At 37.7% G+C, this 18,540-nt stretch overlaps 1 protein-coding gene across 5 annotated transcripts in view; it reads right to left on the bottom strand.

Annotated features, from left to right (window-relative positions):
* The window catches only part of PRKDC (protein kinase, DNA-activated, catalytic subunit), a 250,709-nt gene that overhangs the window by 62,978 nt on the left and 169,191 nt on the right, over positions 1-18,540 (bottom strand). For all 5 annotated transcript variants that reach the window (XR_009351780.1, XR_009351781.1, XM_059166490.1 and 2 more), the window contains 4 exons: positions 16,739-16,851; positions 14,635-14,766; positions 12,117-12,296; positions 426-631 (listed from right to left, as the gene is read on the bottom strand). Coding sequence is in view for 3 of the 5 variants with exons in the window: in XM_059166490.1 (XP_059022473.1) it covers positions 426-631; positions 12,117-12,296; positions 14,635-14,766; positions 16,739-16,851 (631 nt within the window). In the remaining 2 variants the exon portion in view is untranslated. The remainder of the gene's footprint in view (positions 1-425; positions 632-12,116; positions 12,297-14,634; positions 14,767-16,738; positions 16,852-18,540) is intronic.

Raw genomic sequence — 18,540 nt, 5'->3', positions numbered from 1 at the left:
ATTTGTTTTTTTTCCAAATAAACAAAGTAATTGGATTAAATTGTTTCTAAAAGTTTGAGTCCTGCTAAAAATAATGGATTATCCTCTATTCAGTTTAGTGAAGCAGTAAAAACATATAAAACTCTAAGTTATGGCCACACTTTACAGGAAACTAAACTTGATAAATAACACCCTCAGTCCAAAAAGACTGTATACTGAAAGAACAAGTTTCATTGATGTTCTCTTTCCTGAGGAAAGACATTCCTTGTTGGGACAACTACTCTTGACTTAAGGAATGGTACTTTGCCAGAGAAGTTTTTCAAAAAAACTTCACAGAAGTGTTACAATCAACTTTATTTGCTCATTTTTCATGAGCATGAGAAGTTTTTCCTTATTACTTCAGTCAAATTCACTGTTCTCCCAACAGTCTGGATCACAGAGCTTACTTAGCAAGTTCCATCCATCTGACGACATCAGGAGAGAGGTGAGTCCTCCCCCGAAACCTCTTGGCAGGTGGTTCTTGAGGCACCAGGTGGAGCAGGGCCTCCTCGAGAAGGCGGACACCCACAGACTGCTGTAGACTGGCCAGGCAGCCAGCACTGACAGAAGCTGGGTCGAGGCTCAGCAAGTCTGTGTGTTGGCAACTGATTTCCTGTGAAACCACAAACATATGCAGCTATTTTGCCTGTGGTACTTTGACTGTATCTTCACAAGTAAGTCATGTTACTAAATATAAAAGAACATTTTGACATAAATAAAAATTTCTCTGTGTAATTCTATTAACAAAATTTCCTTAACATTCAGCTTGCTTAAAGGAGGAAATGATCTTTTATTTTTACACTTCCAATTCAGAGGTTAATTTAAAGCAAGAAAACCAATAGCAAAACATAAAAAATTTTGTATATATAAATTATATATCCAAACAACAATTGTAGTTCCCAGGAATATTTAGCCTGAACTGGTGAGAAAAACAGCTGAAACACACAGCTTTCATACCCAATTACCAAGGAATAGGTATAATTATCTCTGTTATACTATTTAACATCGTTTTTCTCATCTCCTTTCAACCAGGGGCTAACTTATTCACAATAATATTGAATTAGAGGATTTCAGGGATTTTTATATGACCTTTATTTTGTAACTCTCAATTTGAGCATCCTATATACACCAATAAAAAATATGCTACAAATCAGAATATTATAAAAAGGATGATAGTATTTTCATTAAAACAAACCTGAATGTGTGCACATAGTTCTTGTGTATATGTCTGTGCATGCACATACATGCAGATATGTGGAAAAGATAGTCCCCCCTAAGCCACAAACACACTTTCCTTGCAGCTGTGCCATACACGGGCCACTTGCTATGTCTGATCAAGCCAACTTAAGTTCTACATCAGGGGACGTGAAAGAATATAGATTCTTCAAGCTAGCAAACAAAAACGTCACTATTAGAAGGAACTAGTGGTATAGGAAAGAAAATCCAAATAAAATTCTGTTTCAGTCAATAACACAGCAAAGTGTCTCAGCTAAAGTGTCAGATTTTGAGATAACATCATTCTAATTTAGAGAGATTATATAACCTCTCTATTGAATTATATAAGACTATTTTAAAATACATATATTTTGGGGGCTCTTGGGTGGCTCAGTCAGTTGAGCATCTGACTGTTGGTTTCAACTCAGGTCATGATCTCAGGGTTATGAGATCAAGTCCCACATCAGAATCCATGCTCAGCAGAGTCTGCTTAAGAGATTCTCCATCTCCCTTTCCCTCTCCCTGCTAATGCAAGGTCACACATGTGCACACATGCTCACTTGCTTCCTCTCAAATAAACAAATAAAATCTTTAAAATAAGTATACTTTTAATTTTCAAGGAATCAACTCATTCTGTATTTACCAAATGCCCTCTGTGTTCCAGACATTGTAATCAACAGTGCTGTCCCTGATGGCATATAGCGTAAGATTTATTCCCACTTGCCAACAGAAGTCTTTTGTGAAAGTTTTAAATAAGTAAACAACTATTACTGGTGTATCATTCCTTTATATGTAAATGTATTCTTATAATTTGAATGAGTTCTGTAAGTCTATTTTCAGGATCGACTATTCTGTATAATCTTGTTGACAGTATCATTTTACTCTATAAAAATGATTTGCTAAGCAAAAAATCTTCAGCTGATTTCACTTTTTATAAATTCCAAAACAGAATAAAGTAATGAAGCCTAATTTTCAAAATGATGACAATCTACTGGAATAACAGTATTCTTTGTTTGGACCCTTATCTCACTGTATTAGGTGAAGGCAAGAAACATTTCTTCATTTCATATATTCCATAGTTCTTAAATAGAGATTCACACATACAATATCAATAAGTGCTCTGTAAAAGAAAATTAAAAAAAAAAATTTTTTTTAAATTTCTTTTCAGCGTAACAGTATTCATTGTTTTTGCACCATACCCAGTGCTCCATGCAATATGTGCCCTCCTTAATACCTACCACCTGGCTCCCCCAACCTCCTACCCTCTGGCCCTTCAAACCCCTCAGGTTGTTTTTCAGAGTCCACAGTCTCTCATGGTTCACCTCCCCCTTCCAATTTCCCTCAACTCCCTTCTCCTCTCCATTTCCCCATGTCCTCCATGTTATTTGTTATGCTCCACAAATAAGTGAAACCATATGGAAAATCAAAATTTTTATAAAGATCAAACAAGCAGTGAATAGCATATATGTAGGACACCAAATCAATTATCCGTTTGCTAGTCACTGACTGTGTCATGGAAAAACGGCCAAATGGGTTTTTCTTCCAGTTTAATGTATATAGTTAGGATACTCTGACAAATACAGGATATACAGCAGACAAGAAACTCATTCTGGGATGTCATGGCTGGGCAATGGCATCTCAACAGAGTGCTTGCTAGAATAAGAACTCATGTGAATGCCATGCAAATGTACTAAGATGGCATAAAAAGAGGAAAACAATCATACTTTCAGGTATGAACCACAAACAGAAAATCATAATAGCAAATGCTGCCAACTGCAGGCACTGACTTGCATGCATACTGCTTTTTCCGTAGGCAATGCCGAATACAAGCTCTAGAATGAGTAAAAATCATGTATTTACTTAATGATAGTTAATGACTCTTAAACAGCAATGGAAAAAACTAGCTTTTTAAAATAAATTTGGGGACAAAGCTAGGAATTCAGAATTTAAAAAATTACTTAGGAATACAATGTAAAGAGAAACTTACTTTGAAATACTGGCTAATTCAATACAATTTCTCAAATTTTATCTTTAGTGTAGCCAAGAAAAAAACAATGAAGGAACTCTACTTATATTTAAACCAATAAAAATAGAATATATAAAAAGAAACTGTATTAATAGCTTCATGCTACATAGGAAAGAATAAAACAGGAAAACCTAGTATTTCATAGTAGGGAATTATTACCCAATTAGTTTGCAAACCAAAGCTACTGATAAATAATATTAAAGAATATATACTTTAAATTACTCCAGGGAGGTTACTAGTTACAAAATTACAAAAATGGGCTTTGGGGGATGGAGTTAAGATGGTAGAGTAGTAGGGGGATCCTGAACTTGCCATGTCCTTCAAATACAGCTTGATCAATATTTAAGTGTTTTGGGACAATCAGAGGATTAAGGAAACAATCTGCACAGTTGGAGCAAGAGTAGGGGGGCAGATATAAAGTTCAGAGCCCTGAACTCGTGGAGAGGAAAGCCACAAGGCCCTGAAGGGGACAGAATCTGTTTCTCAGAGCCAAGCCAGGAAGAAGGAGACTGTGGGAAAGAGCCCAGTGGGTAAGAACCACACAATAAGCCAAAGTGAGGAGATCCCTTAGGTTGAATAGGGTGAGATCACACCCATTCCAGAGATCATTTGGAAGAGCATATTTTGCCTCTCAAAGGACCAAAGGCCAGCTGGAAACATTGATCGGTGCTCATCAGCAGAGTCACAGGTGTGTACAGAGGGCAGAAAGCCTCTTAGTAACATTTTGCTGTGAGCCACAACAGACTTAAACCTGTGTGCGCTGAGTGGCTGCTTTTCTGTGGCTGAACTAAGCAGAAAGCAGAGACTGGAGCACATGCAATTAGCCTGGTCATAGTTTTTGCTATCTGCCACAATAGATTCAAGCCTCTGCAAAGGCTTTTCTGGGACAGAGGGGAGTAGGGGACAGAGTTGAGTGTATACTGCCAATAACCTGGTTCCAGCTTTTCACTGAGCATTACAATAAATTGTAGGCTCTGCACATGTACTGAGCTATGGTTTTTCCGGATAGTATGGGGCTTGACACAACCCAAGCCTCTCCTCCTGGTTTGGGAGTGGGCCTACACCTTATTATGCCCTTTAAAACTTGGGAGTTTTGAATATCAACCACCAGCCAGAGATAAAATACAGATCTGTGGCTCTGGGTGTGCCAATAGTCTAGGCACAGACAGGTTAGGGCAGGGAACTGATGAAACCACAGGACACAGGAGACTGTTTGCTCTTCTCAGAGGGCTCCTGAACAGTGGCTGGGAGTTCCACTCCCCAGAGAAAGGAGGGCTGGGTGATACCATTTTCCACATCCTCCACCATCCCTCCTACTTCCCTCCCACCACCAGCACAGAAGGACTTCAAAGAGAAACACAACACCTCCAGTGGACTCTGGAGTCTCCTACACTACATCTTGCACCCCAGCACCTAGCAGGGGCATTTTTTATAAAAGCAAGTCACCTTGTGAACCAGTCCAGCAAACTTCTCCAAAGAAGACAAACACAAGTCCACAATCTACCAAGTCCACTGATTAAAGAAAGTACCAAAACATCACATTCCAGTGGAAACAGGACAAAGCTTGTTTCTTTTTTGTTTTTGATTCCCCTTTTCTTAATTTCTAATGCTTTTTTCATTTTTCTGTTTCTTATTTTTTATTCTTCATCCTTTAATCATCTATTTTTTCCCCCTTTCTCTCTCTCTTTTTTTTCCTTTTTCTTCCTTTTTTTTGTATCAGGCTGATAATCTTTTGTTCAGTTGTTGGTTTGATTGTTTCCTTCTCTTATTTTTTGAGCCTGGCTACGTTTTTCTCTCTTTTCTTCTTTCCCTACTCTTCTTTCCTTCCTTGTTTCTTACTTTCTAGAATCACGCTTACAGTTTATCTGTTTGTATCCATTTTTGTTCTGTTTTCCTTTCTCTTGTTTTAGGTCAGGCTTTGTTTTTGTTTTGTCTTTTTTTTCTTCTCTTTTTTTTCCTTTTTTCCTTTACAAACTTAACTTGACAGACAAATCAAACCATACGTACTTAAGGGTCAAAACACTCCATTGCAAGCAAGAAGGAATGCTACAGAGGAAGTACCAGTGGGAAAGAGCAGCCAAAACACAATAGCAGAATGTACACAGCATATATCAGAAGCAACTTCCTGAGGTTTTTGTTGTGGTGGTTATTACTACTGTTTCTGCTGTTTTGTTTTATTCTTTCCTCCTTACTTTTCTGAAAACAATGACTAGATGGAGAAAATGAGTGCAAAAGAAAGAACAGGCGGTACTATTCTCTGGTAGGCATTTAATCGATATGGATACAAGTAACATATTGGAACTAGAAATCAAAACAATTATAAAGATACACGCTGGGCTTGAAAAACGCAGAGAAGCCACTACAGACTCCCTTACTGTAGAAATAAAAGAACTAAGATCTAATCAGGCCAAAATTAAAAATGCTATACTGAGATGCAGTCAAACATGGAGGCTAGGATAAACAAAGCAGAAGAGAGACGCAGTGATATAGAAGACAAAATGATGGAAAATAGGGAAGCTGAGAAAAAGAGACAAAAACTACTACTGGATTACCAAGGGAGACTTCAAAAAATCAGTGATACCATAAAGCAAAATATATTTGAGTAATAGAGGTCCAGAAGGTAAAGAGAGAGGGGAAGAAGAAGGTTTCTTTGAACAAATTATAGAACAGACCTTCCCTAATCTGGGGAAGAAAAAGCATTCAAGTCCAGGAGGCACTGAAAATCCCCCACAAAATCAATAAAAATAGGTCAACACTCCAACATAAGATAGTAAAGCTTACAAACTTCACTGATAAAGAGAAAATCCTGAAAGCATCTCAGGACAAGAGGTCCTTAACTGATAAGGGTAGATACATAAGGCCGGCAACAGACCTGTCCACAGAGAGCTGGCAGGCCAGAAAGGACTGCCATGACATAATTAACATGCTAAATGGGAAAAAAAATGCAGCCAAGAGTATTTTATCCTGCAAGGCTGTCATTCAGAATAGAAGGAGAGATAGAGTTTCCAGATCAAACAAAAACTGAAAGAATTTATGAATACTAAAACAGCCCTGCAAGAAATATTAAAGGGGATCCTTTGAGGGAAGAGAGAGCTCAAAAATAAAAAAAGAGCAGAAAGGAACAGAGACAATTTTTTTTAAAGATTTTATTCTTTTATTAAACAGAGATCACAAGCAGGCAGAGAGGCAGGCAGAGAGAGAGGGAGAAGCAGGCTCCCTGCTGAGCAGAGAGCCTGATGCGGGGCTCGATCCCAGGACCCTGGGATCATGACCTGAGCTGAAGGCAGAGGCTTTAACCCACTGAGCCACCCAGGCACCTCGAAACAGAGACAATTTATACAAACGCTGACTTTACAAGTAATATATGGCACTAAAGTCATCTCCTTCAAGAATTATTCTGAATGTAAATGGACTAAATACTCCAATTAAAAGACACAGAGTATCAGATTAGATAACAAAACAAGATCCATCAATATGCTGAGACTCATTTTAGATCCCCAAACACCTCCAGATTGAGAGTGACAGGTGAGGGGACGGGAACCATTTATCATCTTAACAGACATGAAAAGAAAGCTGGAGTAGCCATCCTTATAAGAGACAAACTAGTTTCTAAACCAAAGAGGTAAACAAGGACACAACTTCATAATAAAAAGAATCTATTCAACAAGAAGGTCTAATAATTGTAGATATTTCTACCCCTGACTTGGAAGCATCCAAATATATAAACCAATTAATAACAAAATTAAAGAAACTCATTGATAATAATACAATAACAGTAGGGAGCTTTAACACCTCACTCAAACCAATGGACAGATCGTCAAACAGAAGATAAACAGGAAACAAAGGCTTTGAGTGACACACTGGACCAGATGGACTTCACAGACACATTCAGAGCATCTCATTCTAAAGCAACAGAATACATATTCTTCTTGAGTGCACATGGAATGTCCCCTCCAGAATAGATGACATACTTGGTCACAAATCAGGTTCCAACCAGTACAAAAAAAACCAAGATTGTGCCATGTACACTTTCAGACCAATGCTTTAAAACTTGAATGCAATCACAAGAGAAAATTTGGAAGGAACAAAAAAATACATGGAGGTTAACCAGCATCCACCTAAAGAATGAATGGGTGAACCAGGAAATTAAAGAAGAATTTTTATTTTATTTTATTATTATTTTTTAAAAGATTATTTATTTATTTATTTGACAGACAGAGAAATCAGAAGTAGGCAGAAGTAGGCAGAGAGGCAGACAGATAGAGAGCCTCTATCTCAGGCTCCCCACCAAGCAGAGAGCCTGATGTGGGGCTCGATCCCAGGACCCTGAGATCATGACCTGAACCGAAGGCAGAGGCTTAACCCACTGAGCCACCCAGGTGCCCCAAATAGAATTTTTAAAAATATATGGAAGCATATGAAAATAAAAATATAACAGTTCAGAATCTTTAGATGCAGCAAAGGCCTTCCTAGGAGGGAAGTATCAAGAAGCAAGAAAGGTCTCAAATATATATCCTAACCTTACACCTAAAGAAGCTGGGTAAAGAACAACAAATAAAACCTAGATCCAGCAGAAGAGAAATAATACAAATTAGAGCAGAAATGCATGATATAGAAATTAAGAAAACAAAAAAAACAAAAAACAGAACAGATCAACAAAACTAGGAGCTAGTTCTTTGAACGAATTAGTAAGATTGAAAAACCCCTAGCCCAACTTATCAAAAAGAATAGAGAAAGGACCCAAATCAATAAAATCATGAATGAAAGATAAGAGATCACAACACTGAATAAATACAAGCAATTATAAGAGAATATCACGAGGAATTATATACCAAGAAATTAGGCAATCTGGAAGAAATGGATACATTCCTAGAAACATATAAACTCCTAAAACTGAAATAGGAAGACATAGAAAACCTGAACAGACCCATAACCAGCAAAGAAATTGAATCAGTAATCCAAAACTTCCCAACAACAAGAGTCCAGGGCCAGATGGCCTCCCAGTGGAATTCTACCAAACATTTAAGAAATTAACACCTTTTCTGAAGTTGTTCCAAAAAACAAAATGGAAGAAAAACTTCCAAACTCATTATATGAGGCCAGCATTACCTTGATCCCAAAACCAGACAAAGACCCCACTGAAAAGGAGAATTACAGAACAATATCCCTGATGAACATGGATGCAAAAATTCTCACTGATACTAGCTAATAGGATCCTACAATACATCAAAAGGATTATTCACCACAACCAAGTGGGATTTATTCCTGAGCTGCAGGGGTGGTTCAACATCCACAAATCAATTAAGGTGATATACTTCATCAATAAAAAAAGGGACAAAAACCATATGATCCTTCAATTGATGCAGAGAAAGCATTTAACAAAATACAGCATCCTTTCTTCATAAAAACTCTCTGCCATGTAGCTAGAGAGGAAACATATCTTAATATCATAAAAGATATACATATACATACATATACATAATATACAAAAGATCCACAGTAAATATCATCCTCAGTGGGGGAAAAACTGAGAGCTTTTCCTTAAGGTCAGGAACACGACAGGGATGTCCGCTCTCACTACAACTGTTCAACATAGTACTGAAGTCCTGGCTACAGCAATCAGACAACAAAAAGAAATAAAGAGCATTAAATCAGCAAAGAAGAAGTCAAACTTTCAGTCTTTGCAGATGACATGATACTCTGTAGAAAACCCAGACGATTCTACCAAAAAAAATGCTATAACTGATACAGAAATTCAGCAAAGTCCCAGGATATTAAATCAATGCCCAGAAGCCAGTTGCATTTCTAGACACTAACAAGGATGAAAAAGAAATAGAAATCAGGGAATCAATCCCATTTACAATTGTACCAAAAACCATAAGATACCTAGGAATAAACCTAACCAAAGAGGCAAAGGATCTGTATTCTGAAAACTATAGAATACTCATGAACGAAATTGATGAAGACACAAAGATATGGAAAAATGCTCCATGTTCATGAATAGGAATAACAAACATTGTTAAAATATCTACGCTACCCAAAGCAATCTACACATTAATGCAATCCCTATCAAAATATCATCAACTTTTTTCACAGAACTGGAACAAACAATCCTAAAATTTAATCCTGAATAGCCAAGGCAATGTTGAAAAAGAAAAGCAAAGCTGGAGGCATCACAATTCCAGATTTCAAGCTACAGTACAAAATTGTCATCATCAAGACAGTATGGTACTGGTATAAAAACAAGACACATAGACCAATGGAATAAAATAGAGAACCCAGAAATGGAATCTCAACTCTATGGTGAACTAATCTTCAACAAAGCAGGAAAGACTATTCAATGGAAAAATAATACCTTCAACAAATGGTGTTGGGAGAATTGGACAGCAACATGCATAAGGATGAAACTGGACCACTTTCTTACACTATACACAAGAGTAGACTCAAATGGATGAAAGACCTAAATGTGAGACAGGAATCCATGAAAATCCTAGAGGAGAACACAAGCAGTAACTTTTTGACCTCAGCTGCAGCAACTTCTTACTAGACATGTCTTCAAAGGCAAGCGAAACAAAAGCAAAAATGACATACTGGGACTTCATCAAGATAGAAAACTTTAACACAGTGAAGGATACAGTCAACAAAACTAAGGTAAGCTACAGAATGGAAGAAGATATTTGGAAATGTCTTATCAGATAAAGGGTCAGTATCCAAAACCTATAAAAAACTTAACCGAACTCAACACCCAAAAAACCAAAAACTCCAGTGAAGAAATGGGCAGAAGACATGAACAGACACTTTTCCAAAGAAGACATACAAATGGCCAACAGACCCATGAGAAAATGCATGTCACTTGGCATCAGGGAAATAAAAATCAAAACTACAATGTGATTCAACATCACACCTGTCAGAGTGGCCAAAATGAACAACTCAGGAAACACAGATGTTGGTGAGGATGCTGAGGAATAGGAACCCTCTTACACTATTGGTTAGAATGCAAACTGGCAGTCACTCTGGAAAACAGCAGGGAGGTTTCTTGAGAATTTAGAAATAGAGCCACACTACAACCCAGCAATTAATAGCACTATCCAAAGGATACAAACAGTGATTTGAAGGGGCACCTACATCTCAATGTTTATAGCAGCAATGTCCACAATAGCCAGAATATTGAAGGAGCCAGATGTCTATAGACAGATGAATGGATAAAGAAGGTGTGGTATATATATATATACAATGGAATAGTACTCAGGCATCAAAAAGAATGAAATCTTGCCATTTGCAATGACATGGATGGAACTTTAGCAAAATAAGGTCATATATGATTTCACTCATATGTGGAATTTAATAAATATAAAAACAGAAGAACATGGGGAAGGGAAGGAAAAATAAAAATAACATGAAAACAAAGAGGAAAACAAACCATCCATAAGAGACACGTAACTATAAGAAATAAACTGAGGGTTGCTGGAGGAGAGGTGGGTGGGATGGATGGGGTAACCGGTTGATAGGCATTAAGGAGGGCACTTGATGGGATGAGCATGGGTGTTATATGCAACTGATGAATCACTAAATCCTACCTCTGAAATTAACAATACCCTATATGTTAATTAAATCTAATTTAAATTAAAAAATTTAAAAATATTAAAATGAACTGAAACAGTTTACTAGGGACTTTGTAATGATCCATGTTTTAAATGGCAAAGGAAACCTTTCTTACATGAAAATGTAACCTTCCAGAAAGCACGTTTTAAGTAGTAACTGAAACTATGTCTATATATGCTCAAACTGTACTGCCTTAGAAGGCCTTCTCTGACCACTCCATCTAAATATCTATCATGGTACCACCCTGTGGTATCACTCTGTTCAAGAGGATGTCTCTCTCCCTGCTTCATTACTACTCTACATTACACTGGTGTTTCTGTACTACTCAAGTTCTGTGACACTTAAGACTACTTCATGCTATCTTCTATATTCTTCTGTTTATTGTTTGTTGTCCATTGTAATTCCAGGAAAGTAGAGATTTGTGCCTCTTTGCATCACTCACCATCCCCACCACTTACAAAGTCAGGAATATGCTCAATCAAAATCTGTTGAAGGCAATCAGGAGGTAGGAAATAATCTGGTGAAACAGTATATAAGCAAAAACAACTAACAACATGCAGGACTTAACCAAATTACTGAAGGGATTGACTTATTGATCAGAACATTTTTTAAAAAAGATTTTATTTATTTATTTGACAGAGAAAAAGAGATCACAAGTAGACAGAGAAGCAGGCAGAGAGAGGGGGAAGAAGGCTCCCTGCTGAGCAGAGAGCCAGATGCAGGGCTCGATCTCAGGACCCTGGGATCATGACCTGAGTCAAAGGCAGAGGCTTTAACCCACTCAGCCACCCAGGCACCCAAAATCAGAACATTTTTATACCAAGGCTGATTTCTAATTATTCAGTCAAATATAAATTTGGGGTTTTTGGGTTTCTTGTTTTTGTTGTTATTGTTTTTTTAATAAAGACTCATCCATTTATTTTAGAGAGAGAGAGAGAAAAAGAGAGCAGGCACAAGTTAGGGGAGGGGGAGACGGAATTCTCAAGCAGACTCCCCACTGAGTGGGGCTTGATCCTAGGACCCTGAGATCATGACCTGAGCTGAAACCAAGGGTCAGACATTCCTATAAGCTTGTTTAAAAAAAAAATACAATCAAATCACAACAACCCTTCTGGGAAGAGGTAACCAACCATACAGAGTATATATACTCAAACACCTTGTGCTTCAGTTTGTGAAACAAATTAAGTTATTATGACACAGTCTTTTGATGGGAAAGTAGATAATGCATATTTATGAAGCATGTATAGACTCTTACCTGGATACAAGAGACAAAAGGTGGAAAGAAAGAGAAAGTGCTGTTAAGAAAATGATTAAAGTCCTGTAGCAACTTTTGAGTAATGTTGTTTTTCTCAGACTTGGTCTTGTATTTATCCATCTCTTTTATAATTCCAGAAAACAAGCTGCCAAAGAGCTCTTTTGCAATTATTGGGTCTCTCTATAAAATACCCAAAACAAAGACAAGTTAGGATCTGAAGTAAAAATGCTACAATTCACTAATACTATCAGAGCTTTATTTGAAAACACAAATTTCTGCAAACATATCTAATTTACATCTCAATTCTGTTTAGAAAGTTTTAACAGGCATTGACATGGCTAGTGTTTGAAATTTAACCAAATATACTTGTGGTATCATGGATTTTGGACCCAGAAATAATGTAAGCTGGCTTAATCACATATGTAGCCACAGAGTTTAACTCATGGGTGAGTCTGGACCTTCAGATATTTCATCTTTAAAGCAGGGATAACAGAACACATCTCAGGGCTGTGGTAAGGATTAGCCAAGTTAAAGCACATCAAGTGACCACTGCAGTAATTGATAAGATCTTCAAGAAAGATTAAATGAGATTTTTAAGTACTATCTTTACATTTGTATCATCATAGAGCTAAAGATAGCTGATAAGCTTAAATAAAATGCCAATTTAAAATTTCAAAGTCCCATCAATACGACCATTTAAACTGTTAAAACCATCAGTAACCATTTTTGTGCTTTTAATGTTTGGTGTATTCAACTCTAACAGAATGCTACCTGATCTTTCATGGCTTTAACCCTCACACTCCATGACTACAAGAACTGGTGCCTGTGACACCAGTACTAAGAACAGTCCCTAGCATGCAGTGTCTGTATATTTTAAAGGAAGGCATGAATGCATGAATTAATAAGATCTGAACACTATTTTGCTTGGTAAAAACTGTGTCTGAATAAAAAGTTCTTGATTTGTTCTTTATTTTGTAATTTATTTGCTTTATAAAAGTTATATGGTTGCTATAAAAAATTTCAGAAAATATAAATTAGCAAAAAAGAAAATAACCCAATTATACTACATGAAGATAGTCACTGCCATGGGTTGTTCTTTTACTACATCACACAGTCTCTCATACGGTATCTGTTCAATAACTTTTTTCACTTAACTTGCAGCAGACAGGTTCCCATATCTAGAACCCAAATCTTGAGTCTTATGCACAAATTCCCTCACTTCCCAGGGAGTTCCAAATGCTTCTTCTATTATGATACAATGGTGCTTAAGCTAAAGAATGTTTTCAGAGCAACAGAATGTTGTCACTGGACATGTGCTGTAATGACTAATTTACAGGCTCCTCTTCAGTTCTCTAGCGTGCAACACTCATGTTGAAGAGGAGCCCCTGGACAGCAGAGAAGGCCTTGTCTGTTCTGTTCACAGCTGCACCTCAGTGCTTAGAGCAGTCCCTGGCATCCAGATGGAACTGCTCCATATATAGCACTTGTTGAATAAAGTATTTGGAATTTGAGAAATATAAGGACACATATTCCTTTTCAAAGAACAGAAAAAAATGTAGTCACGTTTTTTCAAAACAATATTCACCATCTCAATATTTTCCAAGCACCAAAGAGATGATCTGACTTGGGACATGGGTCTCAGCAGTATCAGGCTTGTAACCTGCTATCATTAGTACACACCACATACCTATCCAACCTGGGAAGATGTAAACCATGCCTAGGAGAGTAGGCGGCAGCATCATTTCTGAGGCAGTGATGTGAATATTATGTGCAAAGCACTAGAAAAACTGGGAAATAATGGGGGTGAAGAAAAACACTAGGCCAGGAATCAAAACAAAGGGGGGGTTGTCTTAGTTTCACACCCAGCAAGAATACAAAGTTTGAACCAAATTATCCATTCTTTGCTAACCTTCAGTTCTTCATCGGTAATGTGTCTAAAAAACTGCCTTTATGTCACAAAATTACTGGGAGAATCTAATGAAAGAAATGTGAAAGCACTCTATAACACTCAAGGGCTCTTCTGTGATAGTAGTTACATAAATCAGTACATATGCTACAATTGCACAGAATCAATCTCTCTCTCTCTCTCTCACACACACACACACACACACACACACGAGGGAAAAAATGGTTATGTCCAGTCCAGGTAACACTGTTGTTCCAATGTCAATTTCTAGATCAACATAAATGGTTAAATAAGATACCACCAGTGGGGAACGCCAGATAAAGAGTATATGGGACTATGTACTATTTTTGCAAATTCCTGTTAATCTATATTTATTTAGATTAAATAAAAAGCTTAAAAAAGAGTAACAAAGACTATGCAGATATAACATTATTATAAGCAATATAAGTTTTGGAAAATTTACACAATATATAGCATATTTCAGCATCTAGCATTATGCCACACACACACACAGTGGTATGCCACAACACCTCAGTGTGGCATACGGTAGCCCCCGGAACTGATAAATAGTTTTTATCAGTCAATAGAAAAATAAAGCATTCAAGGACCAACCTGAGCCACAGCTTGCAAGGGGGTGATCAGGCTACTGTATTTAATCTGAATGTCAGGAAGGTCTCCTTGACGGTAACTCCTGTATAAAATGACTTGGGCATCGTGCTTCATTTTTAACTCACTCTTTATCTCCTATAATCATTAGAACCAAGAAAGAAGATTAGAATTCTTATTGAAAAAAATTGTAGTACATGAACTATGAAACGATCAGTCAGTACTTTTCTTTAACATAAAGGTGAATTTGATGATAAATTTTACCCAAAATGGTTTGATCCCTACACTTTACCAGTCTATGGTAGACAATAAATCCAAAATAAAAATTACTATCAAATGAGCAGTATGATTAAACATTTATCACAAAATAATGTGAATATTTGTAAACTCAGAGAACTTGAATTAGAATTTTTTAAAGCCATATTTCATTTCTTCCCCTTAATTCCTCTTAAAAAACCCTTGGCTAACAGGCCCAGTGATATCACCACAGCCCAGCTCTTCCTGACCCTGCTCACCACGCTGGCCTTGCACATGCTTTTGAGTCACCCCGACTCTCCACCACACAGGGCTGTGGGACCTGTTCATCTCGGCCTAGAGTGTCTTTTCACAGTTTTTCTCTCATCATTTGGTTCCCACCTCAGATATCATTTTCAAAGAAGCTTGCTTTCTCACTTTAACAGTCTTCCCCACATGGGCATAACTTGGTTAATTTCCAACTGCACCCTATAATCTTAACTCATTCATTTTTTTGGTTCTGTTGTACACACTGGGTTGTAGCTCCATGAATGTTTATATCATATTCACCTCTATACCATTAGCATTGAGCGCAGTGCCTGCTACTGAGCACAATGCTCCCAATAAATAAAGCGCATGGACTTCTGATGCCATTCTTACTGAGAGGTCAGCCGCTTCAGATGAGAACACCTGTGTCAGAGGGAATGTATGGCCTCACACAGCAGGCCATTCTACATTTATTAAAGGACTTTATTTGTATCAAACCAAACTATCCCACTCTGATTTCTATCCAGCAATCCTGGTTTTATCTTTTCCTTCTGTTCATATTCTGCTTTTTATTTCCTTCAGGCACACCTAGTTAGGTTTCAGGCTTAATTAGTAGCTCATGGCTACTTCTGAGTGGGCAAAGAAGAACGCTCTCCATGTGTGGTGGGGCCAGTGAGAAGAAGCATGGGAGGACTTTGAGGCACTGATTTTGGACCCTTGCCTTCAGGAGAATAGCTGTTCTTACACAGATAAGAGAGATGAAATGTCCATCTTCTTTCCACAGAAGATATAGTGGAACCATTCAATTTCTTCATACTCAGATTTGCAAGTTAATTAAGTGACTGAAGATTTAAACTGAATTAAAATAAACTCAGTTGTTTTTTTTTTAACATACAGTCTTGTCTTTCTTGAAAATTTTGTCATAATTACTGGTTTTTAAGTAATACCGAAGCTGTTGCTGAACAAATTCTTCCATTATTTCCACATTTTGAGAAATGTTTAATTCATGCCGTACTAGGTCACTGCTTTTGGCAGATAACCCAGGACCATCCATCTGGCCTGCTCATCCTTTCCTCTGGGCTCACCATTCCCTCTTCATCCAGGTACCCCCAGAGAACAGCTGGTTGTAATGTGGTTCCACAGTGGCCCCAGACCCAAAGTGGGGCAAGATTATGGCTAATCCTTCCCAGCAGCTAAAGTTGTAAGATAATTCAGGAATTATTGGAGGCTGTGTCTCTACCACATGGAGAAAGCCAAGCTGTACACAGAGAAGAACAAAGCCAAGCTGCAGTGAGAGTCTGAGATAAGGGGCAGGGATGAGGTCCTGGTAGTGCCCATGAGCCACAACAAACCTCAGATTCAAGGGACTACACACACATGCCCCATTCCAAGATTCCCATGACCTCATTAGTGAGTCACCACTGTCCTTTACATCTACATTAGTCAGAGGAATTATCTTTGGTTCATAAGTAACTTTAACTCATATACTGCTGGTTTTGTAATTTTGTCATGCAATAAATATCTGACAAGAATCTTATTTCCTTAGTATATATCCGTTGATATAAAAAAAATATTTCTGACCACTCAAATTCTCAAAATAGATACAAACCTTCTCTCGTTTTTGTTCAGCAATACCTTTTCTGGCATAAATCAAACTGAGCTTTTCTTGGTCCTTTATAAATCGCCTGCATAATCTTAATATTTCTGTCCGATTGTCTATACCTGAAGAATATAAAGGTTTGTTACAGATAGTCAATTTGACATTTGCAGTTGACTTCACCTCCTTTCTAGAATTGCCTGAAATAGAAAGTATAATTATTTCCTTACTTCCATCTAGCTGTTCTGTTTTGTTGCAATGACATGAGTCTGTGAAGAACAGAGAACAGGACAGAAGACCACTAATCAGTTTTGGAAACTAGAGAACAGAAAGCTGTAACCAACCCAGCCCAACCCCAGGGCCACCATACAGAGAACAGAAACAAACAAGGATGGCTGACAAGACCTTGAAGGGGCAGGACCTGGCAGCAGCAGGCATGTCCATGGGAAGGGAGGAAAGTGAGGCTGCAGCAGGAGATGTGGTTAGGAAGCACTGTCCCTAGTGCTGCAGGTGCCGAGCCTGGGAGAGGACATAGGGCCCATGGGTGCACAGGGCTGACATGGCTGCAAGCACAGCAACTACACCATGAGTGACCACAAGGGCTTTTGGAACCTGGAGCTGCCTGGTCGTGCTTGGCCTCTAGAGTACTGGTACCCTGGCCTGCCAGCCTGTAGTTATTCCAAATGCCTTTTACTCATCTGGGAATATAAGTGAAAAGCCAAGTCACCAGACATTTTGAGGAAAGCTTCAAACATGAAAGACAGAAATGAAAAAAATAAGGAAAGAGCAACTGTTGAAAGCAGTCCTTCCAGGGGAAAATTTTTTCAAAATATTATCATTTATTAAAAAGACAAAAGCAGAAATTCCAACAGTGGATCAAATACTGGAAGGGCATTCAGAGAACATAAAAAGTTCATAGAAACCAAAAATATAACTTAAAAGTAAAGGTTAGAAGATAGGTTAAAGTGATTTCCCAGAATACAAAGGAAAAAGGATGAAAAACAAGAAAATTATAAGAGCTGATAAAGTCTGTATTCCAAAAAGAAAACTGATATGAGGAAATCATTAACAAAATCATCCAAGAAAAAATACTGCAAAACTGGAAAATGCATTAGCAGTCTGAAAGGGCCCTCCTATGCCCAGAAAAATGGACTAACAGACCTGCATGCTTCAAAGGACCTTTTTGTGAAATTTCCTAAAATTTATTTAAAAGAAAGGATCCTAAGATGTTCTGCCAATTCTTAACAAAGAACCAATTCTTAACAAAGAGTCAATAAAATGAATACCAGTAGGTTTCCCAACCCAACCTTGGGTACTAGGGAACCCTGATGAGTTCACACTCAAAATTCTATAGCTAAAATACCCAGCAGGTGTGACTGCCATCAAAGCATCAAAAACAGCTTAGGGCTTCTGACTCCTTTTCTCAGGAAGCTACATGAAGAAGTGCTTCATCAGAAAGATGGAACAAGCCAAAGAAGAATCGGATCCAAGAGAGGTGAAAAGACCCTCAGGACGAAGAGGTGGTCTCTGAACCACAGCTGAGCAGACACCCCAAGAGCAGTAGCCTGGAACAGCGTGGCTCAAAAGCTCCAGGAGAGATTTCATTTAAGATAAAACATTTATGTACTGGGACACAGTAAAAGACAATGGTACAGCTCAAAGGAAATCAAGTAATAATATGCAGAAATCTAAACCAAAATAATTATTAATGCCCAGAAAAAATTATTATACAAGAAATACAAAATAATCATAGTAGCACTATACTTTGAACAGATATAATATTTATGCAGTCAAAATAAGAGGAAACTACACAG

The sequence above is a fragment of the Mustela lutreola genome, chromosome 3 (assembly GCF_030435805.1).
Source record: "Mustela lutreola isolate mMusLut2 chromosome 3, mMusLut2.pri, whole genome shotgun sequence".
Classification (NCBI taxonomy): domain Eukaryota; kingdom Metazoa; phylum Chordata; class Mammalia; order Carnivora; family Mustelidae; genus Mustela; species Mustela lutreola.
Note: the sequence above shows the minus strand (reverse complement) of the source record. Positions and strands in the feature narration are given on the sequence as shown.